The 17,952-nt window shown below is 32.0% G+C and overlaps 2 protein-coding genes and 1 pseudogene across 2 annotated transcripts; 2 read left to right on the forward strand and 1 right to left on the reverse strand.

Moving 5' to 3' along the window:
* The first annotated feature begins 1,144 nt into the window (after positions 1-1,144).
* Positions 1,145-3,014, forward strand: LOC107938978 (cyclin-dependent kinase inhibitor 3). Its single transcript, XM_016872256.2, has 3 exons — positions 1,145-1,823; positions 2,550-2,684; positions 2,756-3,014. Exons 1-3 carry the CDS (start codon positions 1,435-1,437, stop codon positions 2,823-2,825), a joined length of 594 nt encoding a protein of 197 aa, XP_016727745.1. The 5' UTR covers positions 1,145-1,434; the 3' UTR covers positions 2,826-3,014.
* Positions 3,015-12,389: 9,375 nt separating this feature from the next.
* On the forward strand, positions 12,390-15,242 carry LOC107938973 (BTB/POZ domain-containing protein At5g48800). Its single transcript, XM_016872253.2, has 4 exons — positions 12,390-12,902; positions 12,992-13,058; positions 13,144-14,313; positions 14,392-15,242. The coding sequence occupies exons 1-4, from the start codon at positions 12,835-12,837 to the stop codon at positions 14,929-14,931; spliced, it is 1,845 nt and encodes a 614-aa protein (XP_016727742.1). The 5' UTR covers positions 12,390-12,834; the 3' UTR covers positions 14,932-15,242.
* A 65-nt stretch (positions 15,243-15,307) lies between these two features.
* Positions 15,308-17,463, reverse strand: LOC107938974 (cytochrome b5-like; annotated as a pseudogene).
* Between the last annotated feature and the right edge of the window lie 489 nt (positions 17,464-17,952).

The raw sequence follows: 17,952 nt of genomic DNA on the forward strand, positions 1-17,952 counted from the left end.
ACCTAAAGTTGTTCTTTTCTATACTAAAATACCAACCACAAAACAAGCACTAAAAGGCAAAGAAAAATGTCTTCCCTAGTTGCAAAGTTGGAGCTTTTCATTTTCACATTGAAACCCTACCCGCAAGATTTTTACTTTATGTTCTAAAATAAATATTTTTATTTTATATTTCTATGCATAATTTACTCAAATAAATCCATAAGAAATTATGTCGAAAAATATATAAAATTTGTTATATCATGAGGACATAAGACTACTTATTAAGCATTAATGGTGTAAATCAAATTTAGGGTTTTTTTTGCATGAATAATATGTTTACATGTGGTTAGTGTAAAAATAACAGTGGCGATAGAATTAATTACGGCAATGATATTATAGTGTAAGACAAAAAAAAATAAACATAACACATTAAAAATAAACACTAATTTAAAGACACCCTCGATATAAAATCAACTCACAATGTAAATAATAAGGGAAAGCTTGGGACAAAGAATATATTAGGGGTTCTTTCTCCTTCATCTTCTTCGTCATTATCTCTAGTTCTTGTTTTCTCAATTATAACATCACTGCATTAAATTAATAATCGGAAAGCATTTTGGATTTCAAGTTTCAATACATTAAAGTCACATTCCTCTTGCAAGAACCTTTAAAGTATCCAAGCTCATTTCACCTTCCTCGAATAACATCTTAACAGGTGTAATTGAGCCTCCATTAATTGAATGTATAATTATATTTTTAGGAGCTCTCTAATATAAATAATTTAATTTAATTTTTTTAACCTTTTTTAAATCAACTCTTAAAATTTCAATTTAAATCAATTTTAATTACAAAATTTCCCCTTTGCCTTCAAATTTTTTATTTTATATCAACTTCTATACATAATTTTTTACTTCCCCTTGATTTTCTTAACCCTATCTATAATTCAAAAAAAAATTTGTGTAAACAAAGATACTGATTATGAAAAAAAAAACTATTTAGCATGGATAATCTTTAAAATTCAAAATTTATAATCATCAAATCATACAAATCTATTTAACACTAAAATTTTAATAAATAATGTCATATCTTTTAAAATACCAAAATTAATATTTCCATTTCCAAAAAAAAAAATATAATTATATAAAAGAATATCTGAAAAGGCCAATGGGGCCGCCAGTTTAGCCAATCCAAATACCATTGATTGAGAAAATAAAAATGGCAGCGGCTCTCCCCTAAACCCCCCAAAATCCTAAATATTTTCTCCCTCTCTCTCTCTCTCTCTCTCCTTCTTCCTCCTTTCACTATCAGGCTACAAAAATTTGGTCCCTCCATTTTCCCTCCTCTGTTTAAAGAAGAAAGCCCCCTTTTGCTAACAATCATAAACTGTTTTTTTTTCTCACTGAAAACAGGGCCAAAAAACACAAAAGTGTCTTTGGGGGGGGGTGTAAAGTTTCAATGAAGAAGTCTAAGATAACAGGAGACGTAGCAGTAATGGAAGTTTCTCATCGTTCAACAATGGGGTCTCGAACCAGAGCTGCTAAAACTCTAGCTTTACAAAGGCTTTCAAAAACAACTCAAGTCACCCAAGTTGTTGGTTCGAACCAAGATGTTTCTTCCTTGTCTTATCTTCAACTGAGGAACCGTAGGTTGGAAAAGCTGGCTTCCCCTGTTTCTAGTAAAACGAAACAGAGACAAGAAGAGAAAGAAAGTGGGTTCAGAGAAGAAGAGGAAGGAAAGAATGGTGGAAAGAAAAGTAAAGGGTGTTTTGGGAATAGGGAAATTGTTCTTGAAGTAGGGATTTGTTGTGGAACAGAACAAGCTATGGATTTTGAACTCAGAGACAGGTCTGGTTTTTCTTCTTCTTCTTTAGCCATTAAAAAAAGTTTATTTTTTATTGAAAAACTCCTCATTTTTTTAGCTTACATAAGCTTTCAAAGGTTTTTTTTCCCACTCTGTTGCATAGGATTAGGGCTTTCTCTGTTGTATCGGGTTGCTTCCATTATCATGAAAAAAATTTAGCATATTATTAGCAAAAAAGATTTAAATATTAAATGTTTGTTCTTTGGTTTTTGCTTTTGATTTATGAATTTTTTTTTAATAATTGTTGAGACATTGATAAGTTTTTGATTCTCAATTGAAAAAAAAAAATTAGGTGCGTAGGTTTAGGGTCTAAATGGGAAATTGGTAAGTACATTGTACAAAGAGAAAAAATGAAATGACAAAAAAAATTGGCAATACTAGGCGGCAAGCTGCCATTTTTTGGTAGCTTTATGTTACTCGAACTCTGATCCAAGTGACGTCTTTATATCAAATATTATATCTCATTATTCATATCTAAATATGTGTCGAAAACGAGTAACTTATGTGTTAGATATGGATATATCATATTCACGGGGCCTAGTTTCAGACATGAATGTGGGATTCTCTGTGTAGCAGTAATAAGTGACAAATTGGTCACTGCATTACATGAACATTTTGTTCCATTTTAATTGGAATTTTAGTCTTGGTTTTTGTAATTAAGTGAATTTTAGTTAATTAATGTCTAAAACTTGTACTTCTTTTTCATGCAGGAGCACGAGAGAAAGCACACCGTGTAGCTTAACAAAGGACTTGAACGATGTGCTACAGTCTGTCCCGTCAACGCAAGAAATGGAAGAGTTCGTCGTCTACGCGGAACAACAACAACATCGACGGTTCATGGAGAAGTAAGTGGGTTTCGAAGTTTTCATTTTTCCAATCGTTTTAATCGGCCGAGTCTTACGATATCTTCTTGCAGGTATAACTTTGATATTGTGAATGATTTGCCACTTCAAGGGCGTTATGAATGGGTGAAAATAATCCCATAATCCTCCATTAATGTAAAAAAAGATTGATTTGAGCCTTGACTAAGATTTGTGTAATTTTATAAAATTACACTTAACCCCATTTACATACCTCAAAACATGATAGCCTGGTAGGAATTTGCTGTTTTTTTTTTTTAGTTTCATCATTGTAATGTTAGGACAACATCAATGAATCAATGTTTTCTGGGTTTATTTTCTTTCTTCACTTTTGTCTATATTCTTGTAAGGAAAGGGCTTTTGCCTTGATGATGATTCCTGGAAAATAAATGCGAGTTCATTTGTCATATTTATAACTTGTCTTTTTTCCCTGGAAAATAATCTCCATGAAATCACTTACCTGCAAAACAACAGTCAGTTTTTCAATATTGTTTCCAAACATCATGTAGTCTTAAATTCTGTTTTAAAACCAATGTGTTGATTTGGGTTTGGTCCCAATTTTTTTTTTTGTGTGAGAAGCAATAAAGCTGCTGATTTTGTCAACTGAGTTGAGGCATTAATTTGAAAGGTACATCAATGGCAGAAAGAAAGGGAAGACCTTTGTGTTGTATGAGTGTAATCCTACAATTCACATGGGACACTGTACGGTTTTTTTTTTACAGAGATTTCAGTGAAACAGGTTTTTTTTTTTAAACATGTTCAACCTTAGATTTGATGATGATGTCCCTTTTTTTTATTTTGGGTGATTGTGTAATGAAAATGAAATGCCTACATTCATTACCCTGTGGAAAACTGGAAGTTGTAAAGTATTGTTAGGCTAGCCTGGTGGGTTGGAACCAAATTTCATGGTTTTGTTTCTCTTCTGAAATTTTCTTTTTTACTTTTTCAATTGCAAAATAATTAAATAAAGACAATAAATGTGAGAATAAGATCACTCTTTGGTGTTTAGGGTTGTTATGAACAAAACATTTGAAGAACACTTCAATTTTTGTGCAGTTATCAGCAAAGTTTCTTTTAACAAGTTTGTTTAATAAATCATCTAAATTAATTTTTTTATTTGATTGTTATAATTAACAATATAATTATGTGTTGTGTGTGTATTTTATTTATGTATAATATAATTATTAAATTTATACTCAATGATTTATTGTTTGTTTATTATTATTATTCATGAATATTATTTGTGAACATGTTTGTAAATGTGTTTGTCTAATGTTTATGTACAACTTCATTTAATTTATACGAATGAAGATGAACATGCATAAATTTTAAATAAAAGAACACAAATACAATTTTGAGATTTTTAACAAATATGAATTGAATACAAACTAAACATGAACAAACTTAAAAATAGACAAACGAACATAGGCATAGGTTTGCTCGTTCAAGTTCAATTCATTCATAACCCTACTAAATTTTTTAAAATGTTTGAATTAAATATTTAAAGTATCAAAATTATATCAATCATGTTTGGGTTTAAATGTCCAATCCAATATGATACTTTTAAAAACATATGTACCTACCATATGAATAGCTTGGGTTACACAAACTAAAAAAGATAACCTTCGTACATTTTATTGATACTGGTTATTTTTTTAACATGTTAGATTTAAATTGTTTACGCGGTAAATACACACATGTTTAAAATTTAATCCATGTATTTTAAATACGTTCCACGCCAAGTTTGAACTGACATTTAACTCCTGAACTGACGGTTAAGCCAATAGAATAATCTGATCAATATAGTACTCATATTTTACAGACTAAATTAGATCATTTTCAAGTTTATGGGCCATTTTAAAATCTAGACGATAACTTTGAGACTTTTGGTGAATTAACCCTAAACATGAGTTCTAATTTGCAGATGTGTTTTTGCAGAGGTTTGTCCTTCAATAACATTTGGACAAATTTGATGTATACTTTCTCTACTTTGGGATTAGCATGGATATGATATAATTACTGTAAAATTATAGAGGACTTTTTTCATAAAAAAATTATAAGGGATTTTTCTTTCCTTTTTTTTTAAAAAAATTATTACGAATGAAATCGTGGTTTTAAATAAGAAAAATGGAAAGATACGATATTTTCAATCAAATATTTTTCTTCTGGTACATATTAAATCAGGAGCATGAAAATAATTTTAGGGGCTAAAAAATTGTTTTAGGGGCATAAATAAATAAATAAATAAATATTTTTGAAAGGGTTAAAGTACACTTTTATCATCATACTAATTTATAATTTTATAATAATTAAATAAATTAATATAAATTTTTTCATTTTTAAGGAGTCAAGGCTATTGCCTGCCCTCTCGCTCTATCTCTGTACTAAATGGTAAACTAGATATGGTTAGAAATTCTAATTATACTTCAAATTTTAATACATTAAATTAAGTCGTTTTATCCGTCTTGTCAAAATCTTGATAATTAATTATTAGCTTAGAAGCATATTTAAAAAATATTTGCACTTACTATATTGTAGCTTGATATGATGTGTTAAAAAAATATAGCCCTCGTAGGGTCAACAAGATCGAGAATCGTCCTTGTAGGAACAACAAAACTAGGAATTTTGATATGATACGTTAAAAATGATATAGCATTAACAAAATCAAGAAATTAGGGAAAGAGCTTAGATAAAATTATAAAATTTTGATGGGTTAAAATTAAAATTTTTTATTTTAGAAGGATTTATATTAAATAATTAATCTTTAGAAGGCCAAAATTTTCTTTCCATTTATTAAAACAACTAGAATACTTTAAATTGAATTATTGATATTTAATAGTAACTAAAAATGAAGTCCTTGCTCTGCTCGAACTTAATCTTTCTTCACATTAGATCCAAAATCAAGGCCAAGAGGAGGCGGTAAGAGGTTTTGGTCACTCCAAAATTGTTAAAATTTGCTTTTTAGTCCTTTAAAATACTTTTGAGATACAACTGTAAATTTGCACTAGTATGATACCTTTAAAAAATGTAAAATAATAAATTAAGACAATGATAGAATTATATTTCACCCCTTAAAAGTTTATAATTTAATTTTGCCTCCAAAATAAATTTCAACATTTGTTCCCTCTTTGAATATTTAATGCTAGAGGTAAAAGTACTATAAAGCCCTTATATTAGGAGTTAGACTACATTTTGCCTCATCTATTTAAAAAATGGGCAAACTAGTCTATTTACATTAGATTAAGTAGCAAATTGGTCCTTTTTGTTGAAAAATTCATTCATTTGTATTGTTAAAAACTGGTGTGGTTGATTAAATAAACAGTGACATGTGACGTGCCACATATACATCATATTGACATATATGGACAAATTTTTTACAACAAAAATGAATGAATTTTTTAATAGAATGATCAGTTTGCTCATTGGTCTAATTTATAAGAGCTAATTTACTTATTTTTTGAGTAGAGAGGTAAAATACAAATATAAAAGCCTCCACGATACTTTTACTTGCTCGAAAATTTAATTCATAATATATATATATTGTTCGAGATTCATAATATGTTATTCTAAACAAAATAAATTCATAATATATTGATACTTTAAAATTTTAATGGATACGATAATAAACCTATAAATAAACTGTTTATTTTTTTTTGTAATGGTTAAAATGTACACAAGTTTTTGTACTTTTCAAAGATAAAAATTTAGCCCCTATATTTTTATTTCATGGAATATAGTCTTTCCACTTTTCAGGTTTAAAAATTCAAGTTCAACTTTTAGTACTGTCAATCTTTTTTGTTAAATTCAAGTTAATTACAAATTCATTTTTTGATTAAATGACTATCAAATGAGTTTCTTTTATTTGAAAAATATCACAGCAATGAATTTAACAAAAAAATAACAGTATTAACAATTGGACCTGAATTTCAAAATATAAAAAATAAAAAGACTAAATTCCATAAAATATAAGTATAGGAACTAAAATCCTAATCTTCAAAAAATACAGGGAGTTGTGACATATTTTAACCTTTTGTAATCATCAACGCTGATTGTAATCAGAAATGCATTAAATCCAGAAAGACAAAATTGAAATCCGAATCATTACTTACGGAATTAGTATACAAAAAGCTAGAACAACTTCTACTATTTGATTTTGACGCAAGCCTGAAGCAAGTATCAACCCCACTGTAATGCCAGATTTTGCATTTACTGCATCTATGGATCATTTAGAAAACCGAAAAAAGAAAAAAAAAATCTGTGAACATCTTATTCATAGCTCTTTTTTCATGACCGACAGCCAATGGCCTACATACATATACATATACATATACGTATGTACATAAACATATACACATGCATATAAAACAGGGTTGCTATGCTGTTCATCAATAGACAAAAAATGGACCAAAAAGACCAGTGTTTGTTTACAGTTGATATGTAAGTTACTGTTTTATATTTTTGGAACAAAAGAAACTCAACTACTGTGGGTAGGTATTAGGTTATATATATAGCAAACAGAAAGCTGTGCATTAGCATACATGGCAGGCAACAGTAATGTTCTTGTTTCTATGGATTAAAACATCTTAATTTCTGGGTGTTTTATAACAATAGGTTGTCAAAACAAATGGTTACTTTCAAAATAATTTGCTTATCTTTGTAAAAATGTTGGATCATGATTAATGCTGGTCCGAGCATGTGGGATAGGCCCAAAATTCTTAACATGGAAAAAAAGAACACTGCTAAGTTGACTGAAAAGGTTCCTTATACGTTGCTGCTGTCATGGCATGTGCAAGATTCACCGTGACACTTATGGCAAACAACTTTTCGTATTATAATATATGTTTTTCGGACTCTTCATATTCACATGGAACATAATCCTCGATAATCTTCTATTTGTTAGTACAGAAAGGGGTTGAACTTTATACAGATGTAAGCTGGTATTAGTGATTATAAATAAAGGGGCAGAGATGATGGTAGGTCACTAAACTGGTAAAAGAAGATGGGGAAAGGCTGTTGGTGATTTGGTAGCAGCGCCAATGCAGCAACGGTGGTGCTGATGTTGGGCCCGGTACTTGGTGTTTAATTTGCCAGGGGAATCAGCAGATTTTTCTTTAAGTGGGTGACACAAAGAATAATGGTTAAGAAAGTGGGTGGTCAACATGCTTAAAAGTTTAACCAGTGGAAAGTATGGCAAAGATGTGATAGAATTGTTAGTGATCATTGAGCTAAATAGACATTACCGGCATTGCAGTTTCCTTTCTTTAAATTTCAAGCAACAAAAGTATGAGTTTTGTTGATGTGGTTCGGCTCTGTAGAGAGTTCTACGAATTGATAGGTTAAGTTCAGTATTATCTTTAACTTTTGTTAGGGTTTTATCTCTTATAGGAGTATCTTATACTGCATGAATAGGTGTAACCATTCATAAAATGAAGAGTTTGTGCAAGGTCTTAACTTGGCCTCATGAACTATGACTTATACGCCATAATTAGGGAGCATGTTTTGAGCTCAGTTGCTCCTACCGTATCAACTTGCTCCAACTCTTGATAGAATAGAGAGATAAACTTTGATCGAGGACAATGTTGGACTTGTTGATATACTCCTAAGTTAATGAACCCTAAGATTCTCGGTAGAGCCTAGGCACATCAACAAGTTCCATTCTATGTTTTGTTTTCTTTATGGCTAGATAAAATTTAAATGTGGAGAAATTATTACAGTTGAAGGTAAAGATAAATTATAGTTTGAAAGAATATTGAAAGTGGTACTTATAGATCACCAATGATGCCACTCAAGAGACATTTGAATCTTGGTGCTTATCAAAGAGGGGTAGAATATAAAAGGAACCTAAGCGGGCCAAGTCCCTCGAAAGTTTAAAAGATTATCATTAAACCTTTACAAATTTTAAAAATTTTACTTAAATTTATCTCTCAAATTTTTTGAAAATCCTAATTAAACTCTATCGAAGTTTTGAAAATTTTAATTGAACCCACTAAAATTTTCATAAATTTTAATTATTTTTTAAAATATTCTTATTAAACCTAAAAATTTTAATAAACTCTTCAAAATTTAATTTCAAGTTGGGTCATAATTGATGAATATACTCAATCAACTGAATTAAACCAGTTTGGCAAGTTCTTCACAATTACATGTAAACAAATTGCCAATCTCCTAGTTTTTCATGCTCTTGGTCGTGCAATAAGATGATAATTATCATGATTTATCATTTACATATATCCATACAAAAATTAAGCTAAAGTAACAGTAAAGGAATCACAGTAAATCAAGTTCAAAGCATGGACAAAATTGTTTCAATTGTTAGCCTTGCAATTGAAATCATACATCCCCCTTTAGGTAAATCATTATGGTAAGCAAACAGGATAGCTATCATTACAAAAGACTGTGTTGCATGTGATGTATAGCAAAATGTGCAGGCAAATGTTTAAACCAAAAGGGTCTTTTATATGCAAAGAAATCTGATGCGAAGCATCTTAAGTTTCATTGTTTTGTCTTGGGATCAAGCCTTGTCCTCTCGTTACTCCCAAAAAATAGTTAGTACGAATGGTATTATGGTTGTCGATTGACCCCAATGTTCATAGAGGTCATGGTTCGAGAGCACGTACCTTAAATTTTTTTTTTTCAAAAATGATAGATAATAAAAATATAAGAAAATTAGATTATTCATTATAGGGGTGATTAAAGCTAACAATATCCGATTTGTGTGATGCTTAACATTAACAATAGGACGAAGTTAGAAAATTACTTTAAAAGAGATCAAAAATAAATAATAAATATTAAAGATGTTAAAGTATAATTTTACTATTATATTAACATATAATTTTATAAAAAATTAAAGGACTGAATGATAAATCTAACCATTTTTAAGGTTTCATGGGATTTCAAAAGAGATCATGACATGCCTTAAATCAGCTTCCTAAGATAGTTTATGATTCAGTTTATTTGTATTAATGTTGAAATGCTAAAATGGAATGTGTTCCTCCAATATATTTTTGGACCAACACCACCAAGTTAGTTTATATAATATAAATAAGTAAAATTAAAAAAGGATTAATGAGAATATACATTCTAATTTCCACACCAAATTGGTTCAAAGGCAGGTTTTTTTTTTTTTAAATTTGCATGTACACCCCACATAAAAGGCATCTATAATGAAGTTCAAACATCCCAAAATGAAACAAGAAATTATACCAAATCCCTGAAACATTTGTTGGAACATAGGGTGTCATGTAATAATATTGTCTTGGAAAAAAAACACATGAATATATATAAGCATAAACGCGTGCCAAATAGTGATGATGATTCAGGTAAAGTTTATTTATAATTTCAAATTGATAAATTAAATCAAATTTATATTGTTGAGAAGATTTTATTTAAATATTATTTTAGTCTAAATATGATTACTTTTATATCGTAAAATGAATGAGGATACTTATGATTATACCAAAAAAATAATTGGATTTGAATTATAAATTTCAAAATTTTTTTAATTTACCAATGTTTGTAAATTCATAATTTAAATTTGTTTAATCTAAATCATATTTTGTGATGAATGATTCATCCATTGCCTTGCTTGCATGTAGTTGGGGTAATGCATGCCAATGGTGATGTATCCAATGGCAGAATTGACCATTTTCATGGCAGACATGAAACTTTTTTATTTGGTACATGACATGAAAACTTGATGAAGATGAAAGGAATAGAAAGGTTAGTAGTGGGAGATAAATCATATCAAATGATAACAAGTAAAGATCTATTCAATTAAAAAAAGCCGACCAAAAATAAAACAAAAAAACAGGTATAATTATGTGGGGAAGGGATTCCACTTATGATACCCCCACTTAAAAGAACTCCCCCTAAACGTGGTGGTGGTGGCCGCTGGCGGTGGCTAATCATAAAACATCATCAAAAAGTGGCAGCACCGCCTCCCACCTTCCCCTCCCTCCAAGTTTTGGGTTTTACTTTTACAAATTGATCCAATTAGAACTTAGAGACTTAATTTAGATTTTACACATAATACAAGGACAAATAGTGAAATTTGAATTAATCTTATCAAATTAATTCCTTCACTATTAAATAAATCAATTTAATCATTGTATTATTTAAAAAATAAAATTAAAATTTAACAAATTTTAACCTTTATTGTTTAAAGAATATCATTAATACTTTTTTAAAGATTTTATAGCTTTGTAAATCAAATATTTTATTTAAATTTAAATTGTAGATAAAAAATAATTTTAAATAATAAATATTAATTCTATTAAAACTTAAATTTGTTGACTTCTTTTTAATATGACTAAATTGAGAAATTTGCCAATCACATTGGCCTTTGTTCATGTCTAATAGCAACAGTGTTAAAATAATTAATTTTGAATGTGTTGATTGTTAAATCTTGAGAACAAATGTGCATGTTGTAATATGAATAATTTACTTTAGATTTGGCGTCCCATTCAATCAAATCAAACAAAGATTTTAGGGTTCCATTATGGTAAAAAATATAATATATTGAACTTCTTAAAATATTTTAAATTTTCTTTTTCAGAAAGTACCAAAAAATTAAAATAACTTGATATCCAATACATATGTTATGCCATTTCCATTATATTTTTTTAAATAATATTTCCATTAAAAAATAAAATTTGAAGTTAAACTAAGTCGAGTTTTTAATCGAGAGTAAAGCTCATTCACTACTGTTTTCTTCATTTATAAAACTCAAATTCAAAATTTTATTTAAGAACTATGAATTTTTATGGTGATTTCGGGTTAATTAGTTAAACCAATCATTAACACTATTCTAATCATTGTCTTTTTTTCATTAATGATCCCTCGACAAAGAAAAAAACAAGAGTATGGGTTATCATGAAATTATCCCAAGTTGATGGCTTCCTTGGCAATGCAAATCAATGTCTTCTACATAACTTATAACTGAAGTTTGCTACAAAGACAAACAATGCATAAAGGAGGGAAAAATAATCTGTTTTGGTCTATTTATGATTCTAGTCTCTCTGTGTTAAAATTTAAGATTTAATCGTTCTAATTTAGTATAATTTAATACTCTATTTCTATTGATCCAAATTGATAATATTGATAGTTGCCTCCGTTAAAATTATGACATAATATTTTTTTAATTATTGTTTGATCATATAGTTGTCAATAAAATGCTTAAGATTGTTCTAAAAAGAATTCCAAACCATTATTCTAACAGCATCAACTAATAGTGCTATCAATTTGGACTAGAGAGACTAAATTATGCCAAATTGGATAAATTAAATCCCTAGTATCAACATAATAAAGGGACTAAAACCATAATTCGACCGAATGTTTTGTATACATATGTTTAAGAGAATAAAAGAAACAACTAACAAAATGGTGAATGCAATGGAAGGCACATCGTGCTCTCAAATAGAAAGCTCAAGTTTAGATCCTCGAGATGATATTGTCAAGAGCAATGTTGTTTGAATCGGATTAGACTATTGGTTGGACTTTAAATCGACTGAGGGATCGATCTAAAAATTGACTTTAAATTGATTAGACGAGAAATCAATATGAACCAATTGAACCAATTAAAAATCAGTTGAACTGGTGGTTAAATCGGTTTTTTAAATTGGTTTGGCCGGTGACTTGATCGTCGGTCTGGTAATAAAAAGATTAGTTGAGAGCTTCACCAACCATAAAACGAATATAAAAACACATTTGTCACTAAGAAAAAAGCAAAAAGCATGCAAAAAGATGTCCAAAGATGACAACTCTTTTTTTTCCCCCACTTTTTGCCGTTCTTTGTTCTTATGTTCTAATGAGAGGTTTTGACTTTCTAAGCCCCCCCCCCCCAAAAAAAATGTAAAAATAAACAAACCAAAGCTAAACATCAAAGAAAAACAGTAAGATTTAAAAGATTTTTAGTGCATTTGAAGTTTTGAAGAACAATTAAAGAAAGAGAGAAACGGGGTGTAAAAAGATGACCCACCATTAGAGGCCATTAGTTCAGCCAATAGCAACCTATGGTTCATCAAAAATGGCCAAGCAAGTTAACCAACAACTTACGTTTCTAATAAAGATTCTGTCTTTGTCTCTCTCTCCTTTCATATTTGTCTCTCTTGAAAGTTAAGCTCACTTTTCTCTGCCAATGGACAAACACCAGCAACAGCAACAGCTGTTCTTAGCAAAGAGCACAAGACAGCGTTGTAATGAATGGTAAAAATTTGATCTTTAGCTTTGTTTAATGCATACTGTTATTGGGTATTCAATGGATTGTTCACCTTTAATGTGGTTTTTTTTTGTAGGATTTTTCGAGATGTTCCAAGTGATATCACAATAGAAGTAAATGGTGTAGCTTTTGCTCTACACAAGGTAATTTATTGCTTTAATTTCATCAAATATAGATGGTTAATATGTATGTATGTATGTATGAATGTATGTATGTATACATGTGTAGTTTCCTCTTGTTTCTCGAAGTGGGAGAATTCAGAAACTAGTTGCAGAGCATAGGGATTCCGATATGTTAAGAGTGGAGCTTGTTAACGTACCTGGAGGTGCCGAGTCGTTCGAGTTGGCTGCAAAGTTCTGTTATGGCATTAACTTTGAGATTACATCTTTCAATGTGGCTCAGCTTTATTGCGTTTCCGATTACCTCGAGATGACTGAGGAGTTTTCGAAGGATAATCTCGGGTCTCGTACTGAAGAGTATCTCGAGATTGTTGTTTGCAAGAACTTGGAGATGTGTGTTGAGGTTTTGCAGCAATGTGAGAGTCTGCTTCCTCTTGCGGATGAGTTGAAAATCATTAGCCGTTGCATTGATGCGATTGCCTCGAAAGCTTGTGCGGAGCAGATTGCATCGAGCTTCTCACGATTAGAGTATAGCAGTTCGGGTAGGCTTCATATGAACAGGCAAACAAAATGTGAGGGAGATTGGTGGATAGAAGATCTTTCTGTTATTCAGATTGATTTGTATCAAAGACTCATTACGGCCATGAAATGTCGCGGTGTCCGTCCTGAAAGTATTGGTGCCTCCCTTGTGAATTTCGCTCAGAAGGAGCTGACGAAGAAATGCAGTTTGTGGAATCCATCGGGCCTTACGAAAGTTGATTTGGGTTCAACCGATCATGAACAGCTTGTGGTCGAGGCAATCATTGGCCTTTTACCTGTTGAGAAACTTGCTGTGCCTATCAGTTTCCTTTTCGGACTCCTCCGAAGTGCAGTGATGCTTGATTGCTCGATTTCTTGTAGGCTTGATCTAGAACGGAGGATCGGATCTATGTTGGATATCGCAACTCTTGATGATATCTTGATCCCGTCTTTTCGACATTCAGGAGATGGGACCTTATTTGATGTCGATACAGTTCAAAGGATATTAGTAAACTTTTCCCAGCAAGATGACAGTGAAGGTGATATGGATGATGAGTCGGTTTTCGAATCTGATAGTCCTCGATCACCATCCCAAACTGCACTGTTCAAAGTTGCAATACTAGTTGATAATTACTTAGCCGAAATTGCTCCTGATGCAAATCTCAAGCTTCCAAAGTTCTTGGGAATCGCAGAGACTTTACCAGAACACGCTCGTACTATCCACGACGGGCTATATCGAGCCATTGATATTTATCTAAAAGTATGTATGCCAATATTTTCCGATTTTGATAACCTTTTCAGGCAACTACCTGACTTGTAATGATTGCATCGTGTTCAGGCTCATCCGGGTTTACTAGATGAAGACCGGAAGAGACTCTGCAAGCTGATTGATTTCCAAAAGCTCTCACAAGAAGCCGGTGCACATGCCGCACAGAATGAACGACTTCCGATCCAATCGATAGTCCAAGTTCTTTATTTCGAGCAATTAAGGCTAAGAAATGCTTTGTGCTGCTCTTATCCTGACGATGATCACAAGCCGGCAGTGCATCACCAGTCCTGGCGGATCAGCAGCGGTGCACTCAGTGCAGCAATGTCCCCAAGAGACAACTATGCATCTCTGAGGCGAGAAAACCGGGAGTTAAAACTTGAGCTTACTCGAATGCGGATGAGATTAAATGATCTAGAGAAAGAACATGTTTGCATGAAGAGGGATATGGTGAAGTCTCGGTCTCGTAGATTCATGAGGTCTTTCTCAAAGAAAATCGGTAAACTAAGCTTGTTTGGACGTAGTTCTTCGAGAGGATCAAGTTCCCCTTCAAGGCAATCATATAGAACTGATTCTAAGGTGATTGAGAGAACATGTGCAAGCACTGATTAGATGCTTAAAATGTGTTTTGGGGGGGGGGGTTCCCCTTTCTTTGTTGAGCAAGGCCATGGTTTTGGTGACCTTTTATGTTGATGTTTTTCCATATTTTTCTTTAGACTGCAATGGTGTCCTTGTTAATCCCCTGCTTTCAGCGGATCTTCCTCTTCTTCAATGGCTGCCTTCTTTCGTTCTTCTTTAGCAAAATACCTGTAAGAAAATGTTAAGGAAGCATATACTATACCCCCATGTTTGTTCTTGTAACCTTTCAACCATGGTTGTAGAGCCCATTTTGTATGTTAAATTATGTCGGTCTTTCGATGTAAGAGATAAAATGTACCATGTTTTTCATGATTTCAAAACCCTGAAAGGCTTGCCATGGACATGCAAAGAAACTGTTGGTACATTATTTTGTACCCAAAGCTAAATGTAAGTACAAAAACTTGCAGAGAAACCATTTTCCGGAACCTATTGGTCCCATTAAATTCAGGATTAGTACTATTTTGACATGAATTTTGCTCAAAAATCAATGAACTTGGTTCCAAAAAGACAAGTTTTCCGGTTACCAAATGCGCAAGAGCGCAAGAAAAGGAAAATTTCCAAGCTACAAGGAAAAATGGAAACAATCTTCGATCATACATTGAAAAGGGGGCATGGGGAACTAGTCGATAGAGAAAGCAAGCATGACAGTTCTGAAAAATTTCACCAACATAACCTTATTGTGAAGAATCTTGCCAGCTTCTCTTATGGTCTCGATGCTTAAGCTGGTGATTTGGTATAGAAGCGGATGCCCAATGCCAATCCCAAGATTAGGAGTGGAACAAGGAACTGGAAAAGCTTTACAACGAATTCCGAGGTCTTATCTTGCTCATAGTGAGGCTGGTTCGGAGGAGTGTACTTTGTCTTGGTGGGAATGGTTGATGCATCAATATCACCCACGTACAACTCATCCAACATTGCTCTAGCACTGCTGCTATGACCAACATCCTCGAAATCATCGGTAGCATCCTTCCCTATGAAGCATACACCAAGCCAAAGTTATTTCCCTTTCTTCCATCTTCCGCAATAGTTCCGACGTTATATTACACAGAACAAGTAGAAAAAAGTTACGGTATTCGTCATACCAGTTGCAGACAACAAGACTTCATCACCACCAGGATGGTCCTCCAAGAATGTCACATTGTATACCTATTCAAACAATATTTCATGTTACTACAAGTTTAGGGACTGATTAATTATTGCAGCCACCTAAAACACCATAGCCGAATTCCATAAAAAAGACATTCTTACATGCCAACGAGTACTCAGTAAATTGAACATTATTACACACAAAATGACTGATCTCTCTTTTGTTAAAATTATTACCAACTAACAATACATTACATCCCACAGAATCCATTATAGGGAACAAAATCTGAACTGTCAATTCACCAATCTGAGTTAAGTTATAGAGTAATCAAATAAAGAACAAGAGGATTCATCAGATCCATTAACACTCGAATCTTGCAACTTGAGAATTAAACTAAAATACCCCAACTTTTAGCATAATATAAGCAAAAAGAAACCATTTTTTTAACCAAGAAAAAAAAAACCAACCCCAGATTGGTTCAAGGTTAAAATTAGATTATCAAAAAAAATCTAACAAAACCAAAAAAAAAAAAAAAAAGATGGTACCTTGCCCCCAATGAGAAGCCAACAGTCTTTAGCATTGTTGTGTTGAGAAAACTCTGCTCAAGTATAGACCTTTCCTTCGCCACCCATTTACAATTTTCATTTTGCTTGTTTGAGGAAAAAAGAGCAGAGATTTGCTGATCTGACTGCTGTCGTGTGGTTGCCAGTGCCACTGTCTGTGTGTATTGGGTTTTGAACCCCAAAGATTAAAAAATAGAGTTAGAAAAATAAGGTAAATTGACGTAGAGAGCGGAGAGTGAAGTGAATTAGTGGGCAATATTTTGATTGGCTGGGTATTTTAGAGGCGTTGGGGTCGGGTAAGAATATGTTTTATTAATTTAAAGATAAGAACTTGAAACTAATTTTATAAATAAATGGATTTTTAATGAGTTCTTCTTAATCAATTGAATTTAAATTGTTTGTTTCTAAATTTAAATTGGAGTTATGTAAAATAATTTATTAATAAAATCAATTCAAATTTTGTGTGATTGTAATTTTTTATACACAGTACATTTCTAATTTATAACTTTTATTCTAATTTCGTCACAAACTCTTGTTTTTAGACCCACCAGACTAAGATAAATGAAGAGTATCTTCTATCTCACTCTTTCAATCGTAGTTTGCATTGCAATTTCACCATTATCAGTGCCATTGTTAATCTAATTCAATCTGTTAACTTGCTCACCAATTGAAAATATTTATATCTCCAAGACCTGTTAATCACCAATGAACCAAAAATCCCCTAAAATCCTACAAGGAATCTGTTGCGGAAAGGATCGTTTCGAGAACTCCGATATGACTACAAGTAAATTGACCGGAACGAAAAATAAAGTGAACACAAGGATTTACGTGGTTCGGCTTTAATGCCTACGTCCACGGGCAGAGGCGAAAAGAAATTTCACTATAACAAGATGAAGATTACAAGTGTTTTACACTCAAGACACAACCCGAGAACCTCACAACTCTCAACCCCTATAGAAAACCCGAAAGCTAAAATCCTAGCTTTCAAAGAACAAGCTTTGCTCTCTCTTGGTTTGGGATGATTAATATGGCTAATGAACCTCTCTATTTATAAGAGAGTTCAAGGACATAATTGTCCAAAACTTTGGCAAAGATTTGTGGTTGAAAATGGACACCAACAACCATCCACTAATTCACTACCACCAACAACCCACTACCAACAACAACAATCCACTACCAATTTTAAGCCATTTCTTAACAAATCTCCACCTTGGCTTGAAATTTACCAAGCTGAACATCATAGTGAATTCCTCGAACTGGATCACCTCTTCCAAACGCCTCTCTGGCGCTAATCAATCCCGAATACCTATCAAGTCCAAGCAATGCTTGAACTTATATGCAGGG

This window comes from Gossypium hirsutum, chromosome A08 (genome assembly GCF_007990345.1).
Source record: "Gossypium hirsutum isolate 1008001.06 chromosome A08, Gossypium_hirsutum_v2.1, whole genome shotgun sequence".
NCBI classification, from domain to species: domain Eukaryota; kingdom Viridiplantae; phylum Streptophyta; class Magnoliopsida; order Malvales; family Malvaceae; genus Gossypium; species Gossypium hirsutum.